Source organism: Microcaecilia unicolor, chromosome 2 (assembly GCF_901765095.1).
Source record: "Microcaecilia unicolor chromosome 2, aMicUni1.1, whole genome shotgun sequence".
NCBI lineage: Eukaryota > Metazoa > Chordata > Amphibia > Gymnophiona > Siphonopidae > Microcaecilia > Microcaecilia unicolor.
In genome coordinates, this window is record NC_044032.1 from 497,992,742 (window position 1) to 498,011,184 (window position 18,443).

The 18,443-nt window shown below is 45.1% G+C and overlaps 1 protein-coding gene across 1 annotated transcript in view; it reads left to right on the forward strand.

Annotated features, from left to right (window-relative positions):
- The window catches only part of ABLIM2 (actin binding LIM protein family member 2), a 309,478-nt gene that overhangs the window by 253,416 nt on the left and 37,619 nt on the right, over positions 1-18,443 (forward strand). The window contains 2 exon segments of the mRNA XM_030191153.1: positions 1,017-1,024; positions 1,783-1,863. Of these exon segments, the coding sequence (XP_030047013.1) occupies positions 1,017-1,024; positions 1,783-1,863 (89 nt within the window).

Sequence of the window (18,443 nt, forward strand, 5' to 3'; positions counted from 1 at the left end):
CCACCCAATCTCTGCTAAGATTCTGTGGATCAATTCCTTCTAAACAGGATTCCTTTGAGTTTTTCCCACACGTTTGAATTCCATTACTGTTTTCATATCCACCACTATCACCTGCACTGTAACTTCTGAAATTGTTATTCTGTCACTTTCCTGCCACCAGGAGTAATTCAAACCACTCAGAATGCTCTTGCCCCAAAACTGGCAAAACTTGTACACAGTCAAAATCACAAAACCAAGGAAAACATTATGTCATTAATAACTTTACTCAACAATATTACATTTTCCACAACATTATAAAGTTTTTAAATTTTTATTTAAAAAAAAAAGAAAGAAAATAAAAGAAATAACCCTCAGAACTTGAAGGTTACTCCTTTAAAAAAAATTTAAAAATTTATAAACTTTATAATATTGTGGAAAATATATTATTGTGGAGTAAAGTTATTAGTGACATAAGTTTTTCCCTGCTTTTGTGATTTTGGCATTGTTCTTGGTATCAGAGGATTGGGAATTTTTCGCATATTTTTTTGGTTTACCAAAACTTGTACACAAGCATTTGATTAGTACCAGGGTGGCTAATAAACCCTTGTTCTTGGTTGCCAGTTCTCTCCTCTGTTGGCCATTCAGATAACTAGTGCTTACTGGGCCCAGTCAGTGATTTTCAGTGGCATAATCCAGAAAATGTCACTGAAAATGATCTCTGACCGTCTCAGTTCTATTTGGGTAGTTCCAGAGTGATCCAGTGTTAGAACTAAGGCAGAACCAGAAGATACCCAGGTACCACCAATACTCAATGCCAGCACCCAGAAAACTAATCAGGCAAACTAGGACCAACAGTGAATATTGGTGGTACCCAGCTATTCATCAGGTACAGCTCATCGTTGAATATCCAGGTATAGCTTTAAATGCCATGGTCAGCATTTGAATTCAATGCTGACCGTAGTGTTTAAATATATTTCTTACTGGACAATAAACTTGCATGTTCAGAATGAATAAACCGCTTCTCCGTTCTTTTTCAGAATACAAGGTAAGAAGCACCCTTCTACCACAGAAAGAATCAGCCAACACTTCCCTACCTTACCAGGTTAAAACTGCACCTTTCTGTTGTACTTATATGCAGAGTGTTGTTTTTGTCAGGTGTCGATACAAGTATGTACAATTTACATTCCTTCTTCAATATTCCTGTTTATTTATTTATTAGGATTTATTTACCGCCTTTTTGAAGAAATTCACCCAAGGTGGTGTAAAGCAAGAATAATCCAGACATAGGCAATAGCCCATTACAGCAGTACAAGTATTCAAATAACAGTAAGGGTAAAGGATCATGGGTTTTATATAAGTTCCTTTCTGTGATACAGCCAAAGTGGGTTACATTTATTATACACAGGTACTTTCTCTGTCCCTAGCAGGCTCACAATCTATGCTTTTGTACCTGGGGCAATCGAGGGTTAATGCCTTGCCAAGGGTCATAAGTACACATTATGGAATAGTCTGCTATATACAATGTCAACACAATATACAATAAAACATCTTAATAGACAGCTGTAAGCAGAAGTGGAACATACAGACAGGATAGAGTAACAGGAGTTAGATAGAAATAAGGATAACTGACTTAAGGAAAAATTGTATATGGAGTCTGAAAAGGTACAGGAAAGTGATCTCGGCTGGAGGAGAATTAGATAAGCAGGTCCTGCTACAGTATGTGCAACTGGTGTTAGTCCTTATGTGTGTGACTAAGCATATCTTTTTAGCCCTGTCTTCATTCATGCTCTTCTTTTGATACAGGTCTATCCTTACAAATCTCTTATCATAACAAACCGAGTTCGTGTGAAGCTGCCCAAAGATGTGGACCGAACAAGGCTAGAGGTAAGAGCACGTCTCAAGGAATTCTTTCTTTCACTGTCTTTTGAGGAGCTATCTGTAGCCCAATACTTTAGGGCGGACTGACCATTCGGGCAACCGAGCCGTGCCTGAGGGCCCAGAGGCTCTAGAGGGCCCAGAGGCTCTGCCCAGATGTCCGGCATGCTGCTAGTGATCTAGTCGCCTCAGCAGGAGGGCCCAGCACCACTGTATTTGAAACATTGAGGCCGAGACTCCCTGAGGAAGTTTCGTGAGACTGTCAAGACCCGCAAGACTACTGTGGAAAGTCTCGGCTGCCATTTTGAAAACACGGCGGTGCCGGCAGGCGGGGGAATAACGGCAGCACAACGGACAGGAAAGAACACGCCCCCCCCCCCCCCCCCCCCCCCCGCAGAGGCCACCAGACCACTAGGACCCCTCAGGTAGGACCGGGGCAGCAGCGGCAGGGGGATGTTGCGCAGCAGTCAGGCGGGGGGCCTAGTCCACCTTCAGTGCCCGGGGGCCCAGACCACCCTCAGTCTGCCCCTGCACTTTACAATTGAATGTCTTGGCTTGTCTAGCTTATTAGACCCACACAGCTCATTGTCCCTTAGCTCTTCAGAATCAGAGACAGAGAAATATGGTAAAACACGCACACAGAGAATGATATGCTAAAAGTGATCCTTGGCAGCCCATTACCTTCTTGTATGAGATGAAGGAGAGTTTCACCAAGAGTCTGTTAATCAGATTTGTATTACTTCACTACAAAGGCAACCACTGCTATCACCACTAACCCATCTCATGGTGGTTCTAGAACTAGGAAGCAATATTATTAGGCTAATATACTACGCTGCAGTAAATGTAGAAGGATACCAGGAGCCAGTGTGCAGTAAATTAAACTTCATGTGTTGTCTATTAGGCTAATTATAAGCAGTTTAGGACTAAGTATGCTGGACAGATCAGTATTGTGCGCCTGCTATACTATGCACAGGGCCTCTTGTCTCCTCCCAAATCCCTCCTAATCCTCAGATAATTCCCCTTCCAATCCTGTATATATCCTCCACTCCTGCCCCAATCAGCAAGGAAAGGGCTGAGGGAGTGCAGGGATGAAGGTTTGCCTAGGATGCCTGATTCCCCTGCACTAGCCCTGGGGATAATGGCTAAACAGTTTAAGTGTGTTATGTATTTGTTAGCAGCTCACTTCTCGATGTGTTTTAAAGATTTGCACAGATAATGAATCCAACAGAAGAGCAGTTGGGTCCACAGATGACACAGTCCAGGATACACGATTTTAACTCTAAACTTAAATCAAGAACCTGAATGTTTCAACTATGCATTAGTGGACCCCAGTGGCGTAGCTACTATGGGGGCCTGGTCCCCCCGTAGATTTGGCCCTGGACCCCCTGCCGACAACCCTCTCAACCCCCCCTCCCACCGCCAACCTGCCGTTTGCCATCTGCTACCTTTGCTGGCGGCGTTGAACGTGCGGGACGTCAGACTCAGAAACAAAACGAAGAAAGAAGACTTCGGCTGGCGGGGGTTGGGATCCCCCGCCAGCAAAGGTAGCAGATGGCGATGGCGGGTTGGCGGCAGGAGGGGGGGTTGAGAGGGTCATCGGCAGGGGGGGGTCAAAGTTGTTGTTGGTGGTGCTCATGGGGGGGGGTTGGCGGCGCCGGGGGGGGGGGGGGCTAAAATGTGCCCCCTCACCTCAGGCTCTGGACCCCCCTCCCACCGAAGTCTGGCTATGCCTCTGGTGGACCCACTGCTCTTCATCTATTGGATTGTGTGCCTTGGGGTGGGGTGCAGGTCACTTAACTCACTAAGGGGCCAATGATCAGAAGCAAACATGGGCAATAGAGGCCAATAGCACTGTAGGAGTGCCCGTGTTTGCTCCTGCCCGATGATCAGTGCCAGCAAGCGTGTTCCAGCGCTGTTCTGGCACTGTTTTTAGTGCACTGTTTGGAACAGCAAGAGGCTTCTGATCATTGGCCCATAAATGACCAGGTATTGTCTATAAAATAAGACCAACTGAGCAGCAAAGTGGAGCCAGCAATTATCCCACTTATTCCATATAGTCAGCTGCTCTAATTAAACGGATAGGGCTGCTGAATACATAGGCATTAGAACAAAGTGGACCTCTGGGGCCATAGTCCAACCAACTTTTTTCCCTACATAGTATCAGCAATTAGAGAACTTAGGGGTGGGGCAGAGGTTGAGCTATTCAGCTCTTCCAGTCAAAAAGATGTTCCATTGTCCTGGCTGAATATCCATAGGAGGGTAATTTTATAAAGCCATTTTTGCACATTTGTGGCTTCTTCTAAAATACCAACCAGCATAAAAATGCATGCTGTGACATAATGGTGTGTAGCCATGTACAGGGGCAGAGTTAGGGTAGAGTGTGAGAGATTTCACAAATATGCACATGGATTATAAATTGCACATGTCTACGCATGTACTTGCACATTCTAGGCACAAATCTGTACACCTGCTTGAGAGCAGATGTAAATGTCCGAGCCTGCAAAGTAGCCATGATTTCCTCTGCTTATACTAGTACTTTATAAAGGTACATAGCAGCTTTTGTGTCTTTATAAACTAACATCTAATTAGGCACCTATTTGCCTTCTGAAATCAGGTGCCTTGTTATAAAATTACCATGATAAATTTAAGTGTCAGTGCTTGCATGGGCTGAATTTCGAGCCCTTTGTTATTTCTCTATTTATGGGCTCCATATACAAGGCCTTGGTGAATGCTCTGTATGCATGGCTGCATTCGTGGTAAATAGAAGGGAGTCAGTCCCTTGAAAGGTGTGATTTCTACATATACTGTAATCTGATATAGGGACAGATTTACTAAGTGGTTTTTCTTACATCACAGTAGCCCTGTTTGAAAAGAAATAGGCAGCCTCCTGAGACTAATATGCAAAACTTTATATTTACTTTGGGGTCAAAGGAGAAAAAGCTGGAAATCTTCCGGCCCTCCTTTGGCTGTTACGCTGTTTTGGTGAGTTTGGCTTGGGTGAAGCATTGTGGCGGCCCGACCATTAGGCAACTGAGGTGGGGGCCTCAGGTGGCACTCTTCAGGAAGCATCATCTCTTCCTTCCTCTACCCCGTTTGCGGCATTTACCTGTTTCGTCACATTCCAAACCCAGCAGCGGCAGCGATTCCCATATCCTGCCCTGCCACCGGCACCCACCTATTCCCTTTACTGCGGCTGCCTCTCTGATGTAACTCCTATTTCGTCAGAGGCTCAAGCAGCCGCAGTAAAGAGAAGAGGCGGATGCTGGTGGCAGGGCAGCGTATAGGACTCACTGCTGGGTTTGGAACATAACAAAACATGTAAATGCTGCGAACGTGCTGGACATAGGAAGGAGGGCAGCATCTTTTAGCCCGGGAGGGGGAGGCATCTCGGCATGGGGTGGGGAGTGGCATCTGAGCCCAGGGGTGGGTGGCATCTTAGCTCCACCTCAGGCGGCATCTTGCCTTGGGCCGCACTCCTCAGTAGTATCCAGAGGGAAATCTCAAGCAGGGCTGTAGACCTGTTAGCATGTATGATCCCCAGGAACTTAACTCAGAATCAGCTGACTTGTGCATATCAGCTGCGTAGAGGGAACTAGCATAAACCGGTATCAACTCGCCTAACATACAGCTTGCTTAAGAGCAACAGGGATAAGCCTAAGTTACATCACTCTGGGTTTTTTCAATGCAATTATTCAAATAACAATCAGGAAAAAATATATAATTCCATTCAGTACCAGTCATCAACTTGGGAGCTCCATTTCTATAGAGCAGAAAGAAAGGAAATTATTTAGCCATTCAATTATCTTCCAGCATTTTGGAGAACAAAACTAATTAATTTGAAGAGCAGGAGATAAAAAAGCAATGCTGAAAAGTCAAATAACACAATAGTGTAAGCAAAAGTGAAATGAACATGTGAGGTGAGACTTGGTTCTTCTGATTCAGTGAGTATCATCCTCCCAGGACATACAATCACTAATGTCTCACAGATGGTGGGGATGCTATGCAGTGTGACACATGCAGTTGGCAAAGAGGGGCATAATCGAACGTCGCCGGCACGATCTATTTTGGCGGCGGCGCAACAGCTGGCCGGAACCGTATTTTCGAAAAAGATGGCCGGCCATCTTTTTTTTCGATAATACGGTTTAGCCCGGCCAAATGCCAGAGTTCGCCTGGTTTGATATCGCCGGTTTTGTTTTTCAGCGATAATGGAAAAAAATGCCGGCCAACTCAAACCCGGCGAAATCCAAGGCATTTGGTCATGGGAGGAGCCAGCATTTGTAGTGCACTGGTCTCCCTGACATGCCAGGACACCAACCGGGCACCCTAGGGGGCACGTCTAAAAATTTTTTTTAAATGCATAAATAGCTCCCAGGTGCATAGCTCCCTTACCTTGGGTGCTGAACCCCCCCAAATCCTCCCCAAACCCACTCCTCATAACTCTACACCATTACCATAGCCCTTATGGGTGAAGGGGGCACCTACATGTGGGTACAGTGGGTTTTGAGGGGGGTTTGGAGGGCTCAACACTTAGCACCACGAGTGTAACAGGTAGGGGGGGGGGGATGGACCTGGGTCTGCCTGCCTGAAGTGCACTGCACCCATTAAAAACTGCTCCAGGGACTTGCATACTGCTGTCAGGGAGCTGGGTATGACATTTGAGGCTGGCATACAGGCTGCCAATAAAGTTTTTTATTTTTATTTTTTTAGTGTGGGAGGGGGTTGGTGACCACTTTCAAGTATGGGGAGGTCATCCCCCATTTCTTCCGGTGGTCATCTGGTCAATTGGGGCACCTTTTTGAGGCTTGGTCGTGAAAATTAAAGGACCAAGTAAACCCGGCGAAATGCTGATTAACGCCGCTTTTTTTTCCCATTATCCTCAAAAGCCGGCCATCTGGTAGCCACGCCCATGCCCGCCCATGTCCCACCTTCGCTTTGCCGCCGACATGCCCCTTTGAACTTTCACCGGCGCAGCGACGGGAAAGCAGGGATGGTGTCAAAAACGCCGCTTTCGATTATACCGATTTTGCTGCTTTTGCGAGATTGCCGGCCATCTCCCGATTTATGTCGGAAGATCGCCGGCGATCACTTTCACTTTCAAAAATAAGCCTGAAAGGCTCTGGTAACAATTACACTTCTGATAGGTTTAGTTTTTGGAGCTTGATGTACATAAAATATGCCCATGACATGTAAAAGAAAACCCAAAATGGAGTGCAACCAGCAGGAAGTGAGGGTTGAACTTCCAGGCACTAAATATTATGTTTCAGGCTGATTCCTGGGGAAACTAGGGAAATAGTAGTGATAAGATTTATGATTTGTATGACACAGGGAGTTCAGACAATTACAGTATCCCCTCTCATCAAGGGCTTACAAGCTGTTTGTGTACTAGGAGGGTAAACAACTTAGCGGCTGGAAATCAAATGGTGTGTCTCCCGATAATTTTAAGAAATCATTTTCCTGTAAAACGTCCTGGTTACAGTGTTCCTTCTAATTGCTTTTGTGACTTGTTAATAACTATTGTTGTGTGCACAATTTCACTAGTTGCTGAGGAGAAGAATTCATCCCATTGCCCCTCCCCCTCATGTCCCATAAACTTCACACAAACATAATAGCATAATAATAAAAAAATAAAAAAAAGAATAACAGTGAGATCTCCAGACTGAAAAGAAAACTTCTTTACCACCTTTCTCTGTTTGTTTGTTTTTCCTCCTCATACTGTTTCCATTACAATTTTTTTTTCTCTCTTTGTAATAAACCCTCTTAGGAGAAGACTAGATGAGCCGTTTGGCCTTTATCTGCTATCATGTTTCTATGTTTAACTAGTAATCTCAAAAATAAGGTAGTTTTTATGTTTTATACGTTCAGGAAACCCTAGTTCTGGATGAAACAAGATTTGAATGATCCCCAAAAAGTGTTAACGGTTCAGTGGAAGTTGGAGAAAATAGCATACCTCGGAGAACCAGCAGATAGAATTCACTTTGCATGCAGAATCGCAGTTCAGATTTAAGACTGAATTAGCATCCGTCTACATCTTAAGCTTGTGTGACAGCATCCCGGAGGCTCTGGCTGTTCCCACGGCCAGGTCCTGAGTTGTGATCAGGTTGCAAATGAAGGGTAGTGTGTACTGTGAATCTCCAGATTTGTATTCCACAGCTGTATAACCTGAGGCTCAGGCTCTGGAGAATGCCAGCCTACTCAGATGGCTCTTGGATTCCCCCTACTTACTTCAAAGCATTAAGTTGATTTTGAACTAAAAATTCCTACTCTAGTTCTATTATGGAAGTGTGGACTGTAAACACACAGACACTTTCAGGCCAATGATCAGAAGCAAACGTGGGCACTTGAGGCTATTAGCTCCATACTAGTGCCCACATTCACTACCTCCCCATGATCAGAGCCCCCAAGCACATGAAACGACGCGCTCGCAGGCTCAGACCGCAAGTACCAGAAATTTTATTATTCCTCCCCAATAATTAGCAGGCAGTGCGCCAAACACTGGCATGCTGCCCGCGGAAAACCCTACACCAGCTCGGAGTTGGCATTAGGGTTTGCGGAACATTGAGAAAGAATGGGGAGTCCTGTCCAGCATGCATTTGCATTCTAGCAGGCCTCCCATCCCCCCAATTGAACCCCTCCCGCAGGAGCCCCAAGCCCCCACCCGAATCCAGCGACACGGGGGCTGGAGGTCTGGGAGCAGTAGATCCCTTATATGATGGTGAATCCCCACCCAGCGTATCCCAGGATGCACTGGGCAGGGCTGTGTGCCGCCATTTTCAAAGCAGCGCTGGAAGAGGAGGAAGTACACTACTTTCTCCACCACTAAGGTACAGGGGGGATAGGGAAGAGGGTTGCTAGACCACCAGGTTGGGGGGGCTTGTGTTTGCGGCCCACTGGGCCACCAAGGATTTTTTTGTGGGTGTGAGGGGGGGGGATCAGGGGACTGCCAGACCTCAAGCCCGCATGCTGAAGGCTTGGGGTGGGGGCTTGGGTCATTGGAGGGATGGGGGGGGGGCCTGCTGGCATGCAGATGCATGCTGGACAGGACTCCCCAGTCCTCCCCAATGTTCCGCAAACCCTAATTCCAGCTCCAAGCTGCTGTAGGATTTGCTGCAGCAGCACACCAATATTTGGCGCACTGCCTGCTGATCATTGGTGAGGAATAATAAAATTCCTGTTTACATGCACTTGCATTCTACTTGCAGTCAGAGCCCATGAGAGCATTGTTTCACATGCTCGGGGGGTTCTGATCATGGGGCAGTATCAAACGTGGGTGATAGTATGGCGCTAATAACCTCTAGCGCCCATGTTTTCTTCTGATCCACTGAACCTCCAGCCCCCATGTCGCTGGCTGGAGGGGGGGGATTTGGGGGGGGGGACACTAGACCACCAGGGCCTTGCAATTGCAGGGGGGTCTGGGGGTCCCATGAACCTTCAGCCCCTGTGTTTGACAGGTCTGGGCTACTGACAGCCTGGACCTGTCAAACAAGTGCGAGAGGATGCTTTCAGGCACAATCCTCCCACACTTTTTTTGATGCTTATATTTCTTACCCCGCTGCTTAGTATGCTCGGTCTTGAGGATATATAAACTTTCAAAATGGCACCTCAAATTTAAAAGGACACCTAGATTTGTTAGCCAATAGGGTAAAGGAATCTCTGATTGGTCAAAAAAAGAACAAAACATTCAGCTTTTGTTTTGTTGTTTCTTTGACCAATTAGGAATTCCTTTACCCTATTTTTAGAGCGCTGTTTAGAACAGTGTGGGTTTTTTGAACATCTGCACCTTTGTTCTTTACACAGAAATATGCAGACCACTGACTAGCCAGCATGATTATAAGGAAAGACCCGTGGTGTCAATATTCTAGAATTATCTGCTGAAACACAGCTTTTAGCTGTGTAAACCTAACTGGCTAAAATGTTTTCTTGCTATTTACTGTAGTTATAATCTGTGTGGGGAAGAAAACAGAGGGATTGGGGATTTAACTCTTTTGTTAGTTTTTTACAGTAGTCACTCAAGTGCACCTACACTCAAGTACTGTTAGGTAGGGCCAAAGCTAGTTATATATGAGGCTAGTGCAGCAGCACAGGGTACAAGGGAAGCTGGAGCGCCAAAATGGCACCCCATTGGCTTCCTTTGCTGATGTCACAGAAATGGGTGGGGCAGGAGCGCGATGGGAGCATTTGGGAGCATGTCACACAAGGTGTGTTTACCACTTGTGATGCTCCTGACTGTAGGTATTTTCCTATCCCCAGAGGACTTACACAAAATGACTGCACACAAATTTAGCCAGACAAAGCCAGGGCTGCCGAGAGACTGAGCCAGGGCAGGGTCGTCATTGCCACTGCCGCTGGCCCCTCCCTCCCGCCTGCCGAAAGTACCCTGGCTGGCCCCACCAGCTGCAGGCAGCGTGGCTCCTTCCTGTGCCCAGCATTGCCTGCCCCTGCGGCTGCTTTCCCAGCAGCTGCTAGGCAGGCAATGCAAGGGGGGCCCAGCGCCGGAGTTTTCCTCTCCTACTTATGTCGGGATGCAATCACCCGGGTCCTGGCAGGAGAGAGAGACCCCTGCGCCAGGCACCCCCTGGAGACCCGGGCCCGGGGAGTTTTGCCCCCCCTGCCCCTCCCTCTCAGTGGCTATGGACAAAGCAGGGAATAGGTTTAAAGCCTGCCTAGTGTATACATGTGGAAGGTAATTCTCTAAAGGTGCACCTTTTCCTTAAAGAAGAGTAGGTGCCTACTTTTTTTTAACACAATACTAGATAATAGGTGAAAGCACACCTATATTTTGGGTGCAAGCATATACCCCAGCCATAGAGCCGGTGCAAATGCTCCAGTGCATACATTACAGTATTTTATAATATATGTACATAAATGTGTACCCTCTGCCCATGTGAACTTCCACCTACAAAGTACAAGCTATCGAATATTGGCATCTACTCATAGAATTAGTGCCTAGCTGGAAAAGGGTCATTTATAGGCATATGTACATAAGTAATGCCATACTGGGAAAAGACCAAAGGCCCATCGAGCCCAGCATCCTGTCCCCGACAGCGGCCAATCCAGGCCAAGGGCACCTGACAAGCTTCCCAAATGTACAAACATTCTATACGTTATTCCCGAAATTGTGGATTTTTCCCAAGTCCATTTAGTAGCGGTCTATGGACTTGTCCTTTAGGAAACCGTCCAAACCCTTTTTAAACTCTGCCCAGCTAACCGCCTTCACTAAGTTCTCCGGCAACGAATTCCAGAGTTTAATTACGCGTTGGGTGAAGAAAACGTTTCTCCTATTTGTTTTAAATTTACTACACAGTAGTTTCATCACGTGCCCCCTAGTCCTAGTATTTTTGGAAAGCGTGAACAGACGCTTCACATCCACCTGTTCCACTCCACTCATTATTTTATATACCTCTATCATGTCTCCCCTCAGCTGTCTATTCTCCAAGCTGAAAAGCCCTAGCCTCCTTAGTCTTTCTTCATAGGGAAGTCGTCCCATCCCCGCTATCATTTTAGTCGCCCTTCGCTGCACCTTTTCCAATTCTACTATATCTTTCTTGAGATGCGGCGACTAGAATTGGACACAATACTCAAGGTGCGGTCCTACTGCAAAAATTACCTCCTGTGACCAGAGAAATCTAATCAGAGAATCATGTTTAACAAAAATAGAAATATTTTAAATGTAACTAACATTTAAGGGCTCTTTTACTAAGCTGTGTTAAGTAGCTAATGGAGTACAAAAACAGATGTTGAGCCCACTAGGGACAGAGAAAGTACCTGCATGTAGTAAACGTAAAGCGCTTTGGCTGTACCACAGAAAGGCAGTATATCAGATCCATGACCCTTTGATATGTGTGTATATAACTAGAATACTGGCCTAAATCCAAGCAGCTCTTCATAGAAGTACCCCTTTGCTATGTGTTTACTGCACTGCAGACAAAGCAGATGTGCTTAACATCAGCTCTTAGTGTTAACTGCTCTGCAGGATTTGCTGCTTTAAGAGTAAACACAGTATCACAGTCCACACCTATTCCCTGCCCCATCCCACACTATGCAGTGGGAGTTAGTGTACACTGAGGGAGGGGCCAATGATCAAAACTCTGGTACTATTCCGAATAGCGCCATAAAAATACCACCAGAACAGCATAGAAGAACAATATTATATTGCCTCACAGGACCATTTTATTCTTTATTATTTTGTACCTTATTTTACACATGTACCCCTCCCTTACCTGGTCCTATTTCTTATTGACTCGTAAGCCACATTGAGCCTGCTTGTGTGTGGGAAAATGTGGGATACGAATGCTGCAAATAAATAAATAAACAGCCGAACATAGGCCTACCGTGCGCTAAAAGGGCACTGCCGTGGGGCACGCTAAGATATCCAACAGTAGTTTCCCACTCAGAGAATGCTAATCCCACACCGAAAAATAGTTTTTATTTTCCGGCGCGGGAGGCACACCGATCGGCGGAGAGTAGGCATGCAATATGTTGCTAATCAGGTAGAGCAGGCACATTACCGCATTCTACTCAATTAGCACGGGAGTCCTTACCACCTTTTAAATAGGTGGCGCAGAGCCGGCGTTAAGGTCTCTGGCGCCCCCTGCAAACTATCAGTCACCCCCACCCCAGCATCTCCTTTCTGTCTTCTCCCTGCCCCCTTCTTCCACCTGTCCCTTTTTTCAGCCCCAGCTGCACCCGTTCCCTGGATCAGCTCCCACCTCCAACCAGGGCCGCCAAGAGACTGGGTCAGGCCTAGGGCAAGGCCGCCTCCGGGGCCCTGCCCCCGCCGCCCCCCCAAAGGTCACCGCCACTTCCCCCTCCACCCGCCCTCCTCCGTCCGCCACCAGGCTGGGCCCCCTGCATTGAAATCACAGTGCCTCTCACCTCTCACATATTTATGAACATATGAGCATACTTAAGCTGGAATGGTACCTTATACTATTCTGCAAATACCTGCTTAACTTACATTGCGTGTATTTGCAAGGGGGTGTACACATAGGCAGGGCTCTCATGCATGTCACTTACATAATATCTTTTGTGCAATTCTATCTGCCTGCATAGCTCTTGAATATGGCTGGTGCCTGCCTGGTTAAGTGCCGCTGACTATCAGGAACCAGTCCACTCTAAAGAGGCAGAAGTCTCTCCTACCCAATTAAACATGCTGAATGTGGACCCCAGGTTTGTACCTGAAGCAATAGAGGATAGGGGGATTTTATTTGAAGGTATGCTGGCGTTTTTAGCACGCGCTAAAACAGACGCACGCTAAACACTAGAGACGCCCATAGGAATACTTTGGCGTCTCTAACGTTTAGCGCATGCCTATTTTTAGCGTGCGCTAAAAACTCCAGCATGCCTTAGTAAAAGACCCCCTAAGTGACTTTTCCTAGCTCATAAGAAGCAGTAGCAAGATTTGATCCTGGTTTCCCTGGTTATCGGCCTATTGGGCTACTCTTAAGGTTCTTTGAGAAGTTGTCCTTTCGGGTCATTCCATGTCAAGTGGTCTAGTGGTCCCTGCGCGACCATCACGGATTTTGATGAAATTTTCTGTGAACATTCATACGTGTCCCCAACGAACATTGGTAAAGTTTTACGTTCGCCGATGCAATACTTGCTGAGATATAGTAATCTGTTTGACCCCATACTGCAGCCTTCTATGGTACGACTCCGAGATTTCGGCAACTTTGAGACACTGTATCTCCGACAATATTTTGTTGAGAGAAACAAAACTTGGCCATCTTGTACAACATTTTGCGCTCTATTAAACAAAATAATAAAAAAATCTTCATGAGCAATTTCCATGAAGAACAATTGTAAAGTTTGCTTTTTATATCTCTGGAATTAAAGGTGTGATAAACGTGAAACTTTGCACACAACAACTTATCAACACAAGGTTTGCGAATATAAAATTTTATTCTCCTAATATTTTCCATTAGTTCACAAATTGAGTGTAAAGTTGATGATTTTTGTAAAAACACCAAAAATAGGGTATTTTTAGCCCACTTTTACAAAAAAAGACCTTCTGGAAACTCTTTTTAAACATTTTTATCAGAAAGAGAATGTTTCAAACCCCTTAAAAAAGTTGGGTTGGTTTCTCATCGCTGGCATATAAGGCCCTAGAAATAGGGACAAAGTTGAGGACGTTGCTATCGCACGCTGCTATCGCAACATCACATGCATTCTATTATTTTTGTTTTATACAGACATTATTAGTACCTAAATTGCGTTGGTCCTTTTAATCACAGCTATAGCTACTGCATTAGAAATTCCCTATCATGGTCTTGTTACTGCAATTCAGAGCTCCTTATTTGTTTCTGGTCTGTGTGTCCTGCCAATCTATCTTGACTAGACTGTAAGCTCCCAGGATGGGTCTCTGTAAAGTGCTTCATACACCTTGTAGAGCTATATGAATAATAACAATCACCATAATAAATGCGTTCTGAAGTATGTAACTGCCAGAGATGTGTTGCTTTTGGCTTCGACCAGTTCATCTCAAGAGTACGAACATGTTTGCCAAAAGAACTAACAGTTTTCTTAACTGAAGAGGAATAGGCAGAGCCATGCGGGTGACCTGATCACAACTTTTGGATCCTAAACATTGGTCAGCCCTCTTTAGTGGTACTGGGGACAGCTGTCAGAGCCCTTCAGCATGCTTCATGGCAGATCACTCAGTAGTATGGATTAAGTTGTGAGGAGCAGGGTTGCACAGATGTGTTGTTCTTCAAATCAGAAGAATCGCGAGATGGGAGACATGAAAGATGAAGCAAGAAAAGTGAGCACACATGTGCTTACATCTGGATACATAACTATAGATTAATGGATTCCTGTATTTTTCACTTCAAAGGAAAATCAGGCCTATGCTTAAATTCGGCAGGCTGGGCAGAAGAGAAAGTATAGAAGCCCTTTGCTTTCTTAAGACCATAATCCGTTTGCTTTGGACGAGTAATGGGTGTGCTGTCCTCCATTGTCAATAAGTCGGACACCATCCTCAGCTGGGGCTGCTGTTTATTTAACATTAATGTTGCACAGCTTGCCTCAGGCCAGAGACAGGCCAGCACTTAATGTTTAGAAGAGTGGGTGAGAGGGAGAGGGACATCAAAGGTCTCATAGTGATCTGAAAAAGAATAAACAAGAGAGCCTGCTTTAAGAAAAGTGCTGGAAGAGCCATGTAGGCAGACTCCCTGAGCTGCTGTGTTAATCATGCATATTGATTATATAGAGCTGGAAGCGGGAATGCTTTGTACACCATCTTTCATGTATTATGGAGTCTTTTCTTTCTTTCTTTCTCCCAAAGAAAACAAGATTTTGAATAAGCATCAGGATATAAAGAGATACCAAGAGCGAATCATCCCAAAGAGTAAAACTGAAGACCCAAGTGACATTTTTCAGAGAGTGAACCCAGAATATATATTTAAAAAGATAAAAGTGTAATGTTGCTTTTGCAAATGGAAAAAGCAATGTAAAATAATATTTGCTTTCCTTTGGGGCCTCTGAAAGGATACAGAGGTAATATGAGGACATTCTCTAGGCTGACAATTGCTTTTTACATGATGGCAGATTTTAGAAAGAACGCCAGGCCGGGACATGTCAGATTCTGGTCGTATTTTAGAAAAGGATCTGCTGATGTAGAACCTTTTCTACAATTTATTTATTGAGATTTATTAACCGCCTTTATGAAGAGATTCATGCAGGAATGGACATGTATGTGCCGGCTGCATTCAGTGGCAGCACCCATTTTACAAATGTCAACATCTAAACTGTCAGTGGGGCCAACATGACAACATCTATGTGTATGTCTATCATTTTACACATCTGCACACGTCTGTTTCCCCCAAGCTGTCACAGAGCCCGACAGCAGTTGCCAGTATTGCTTTCAAAAGAGACAAAACAACAAAAACTGGAAGATTAAGGAAGCAACCTCCCCTCGTTTGTCCAGTAGAGTGCTGCTCAAAACAATCCCCTTTATATAACCTAGACATCCCGGGAGCAGCTGTAAATCCTGGCTTTAATTTTGGCAGATATAAAGGTGCATTCTCTTCTGAAATGGGGAATGTACCTGCATATTGTAGTCCCACCCAAAACTTGCCCAGGCCATGCCCCTTTGCAATACACACGTATTCACATTTTGGGTGTGTATGCAATATACATATTTAAATGCCAGTTTATGCATGCCAGATCGCAGGGCTGCCGAGAAACAAAGCTGAGCCCGGATCAAATCTTCAGGAACCCGCCACCCCCCCACCCCACCCCCACACACACACACGCAGCGAACGAGAGAGTGCTCTGCCAGCTACAGGTCCTTCTTCCTGCCGTGTCCCGCCTCCTGGGAAGCAACTTCCTGTTTCTGCATAGGCAGGACATGGCAGGAAGAAGGACCTGTAGCTGGCAGTGTAGTCTGTTTTGATCACTGGCTCTGGGCCCTCCTTGGAGAATGGCCTGGGGAATCTTGCCCTCCCCCTCTTGGTGGCCCTTCCAAATCATGAATGGGACTTCTAAAATAACCAGTCAGTGGCTAGCACCATAAGCATAAGTTTTGTGGCATGTGTACTTCTAGGTGCAGGGAAAATGGTTGGGGCAGAGAGAAGCAAAGTATTCTGGAAGATGCACTCAGGTTTCTACCTACTGGTGGAGCTACCCTTCTCTTAGGCTTGCCGCTCATTAAAAGCAATGATTAGGACCAGTGCACTGGCATTAAGGCACTCATGAGTGAGAGAAGGGCCTCAGAAAGTATGAGCATTAGAGAGCATTCAAATGAATGTGACGCACTGCTGAGTGAGGCTTGGCATCTCTGGGGTATAACTGAGTTACAGACACTAGCAAAACACAGAGGGAGGTTATTCTAAAAATGGCGTTCAAAAGTCGTCACTGGAAAACAATCGGTGCTAAGCATGCATCCTATTTCTAGAATAGCACTTAGAGCCAATTCCTGCGCCTTAAAGTTGAGTGCCGGTATTTACGTCAGCTGAAACCTAGTGAAAATGCCGGCACCCAACTCATGGCATTTTGATGCATACATGACGCTATTCTAAAACACTGCATGCAACCTTTTGGAGCACCCCTGACCCGCCCACGACTCTCCCCCTGGCCACGCCCCTTTTTGAGTTACGTGATATGAGATATATGCGCCCAGTGTTATAGAATGGAGTTCAGGCAGATGCACATGCAAATCCAAATTAGTACCAATTAACTTCAATAGTTAAGGCCAATTAATTCTTAGTGAATGACTTGTTAATCAATTGGATCTGCGCTGAAATTTTGGTACCGAAATTTAAGCACCATATATAGAATCTGGATGAGTGTGTGTTACACATTCAGGCCATATGTTGAGAGGGAAAGCATGAGTATGGACAGTTTTTGTTGTTGTTGTTGCTATACACTAACATTTAAAACAAATAGCTTCAGCCCAAAAAGGCAGTTCAACAGCATAAGAACATAAGCGTTGCCATACTGGGATAGACCAAAGGTTCATCAAGCCCAGTATCCTGTTTCCAACAGTGGCCAATCTAGGTCACAAGTACCTGCCAAGATCCTAAAACAGTAAAACAGATTTTATACTGCTTAGCCTAGAAATAAGTTTAATAATGGCTTATGAACTTTTAGGAAATTATCCAAACTTTTTTTTCAACTCTGCTAAGCTAACTGCTTTTACCACATTCTCTGGCAACAAATTCCAAAGTTTAATTGCAGTGTGATAATGAGTCCATTGTGCAGCTTTGCTTATAAACCTGGTGGCATGTCTTGGGGCAGTGTGTAAGAAAAGTTCTAGACTCAGGGAAACAAGTGCATCTTAGACATAAAAGATCTTAGCACTAAAGCTTCTAGTCTATGCTGAGAATCCCATCACTTGAGAGTAATTGTTTAATAGCCCACATAAGATACACTGATTTTCAAAGCAAACTTATATGCACAAGTTCCTTGAAAATTACCCCAGCAAAACTACCCACACAATTGCACCTGCTCTTTCTCGTGAATAGTTTTACAGTTAAAAATTGTGCCCCTAAAGTTCAATGTGCAGCAGCAGTGGCAAAGGGAATGTGTTCAATGCTGGGTGCGGCCTTTATCTTATTCCACAAAGTCAGCAGTGCCAAATATATGTTTAATACGGTTACAGTTCTGCTATTCTCCAGATAATTCTACTGCCTTGCTCCTAGAGTATCAGGCCGTTCAGACAGACTGTCAGCCCGATACTATTCTTATGAGGGCCAAAACTTCACAGATAGGGAAGTTAGTTCACTGGCCAAAGTCCAATACTTTTTAAAATCTAAAAGAAGATGTGTAAATTAAAACACTGCCCAGAAACCCCACCTCCGGTACATCTCTCCTGGATACAGGGGCAAATGCATGTACACAGGGCATATGCACACATTTTTATCCAGCATGTGGAATGTGTCCCACAGTTACAAAATAGAGCTTCAAAACATATAGCAGGGGCTATAACAGTTCATCATGTTACACCTATCTTGACAGATTTAAACTGGCTGCCAGTTTCATGGCAAATTAAGTTTAAGGTGTGGTTACTTAATAACTGGGCCCTCAAAGTTGACTATACTGCCATGAAAAGCCAAAACACAGTAGCTGTTGAAAATAAACCAGATATTCAATTC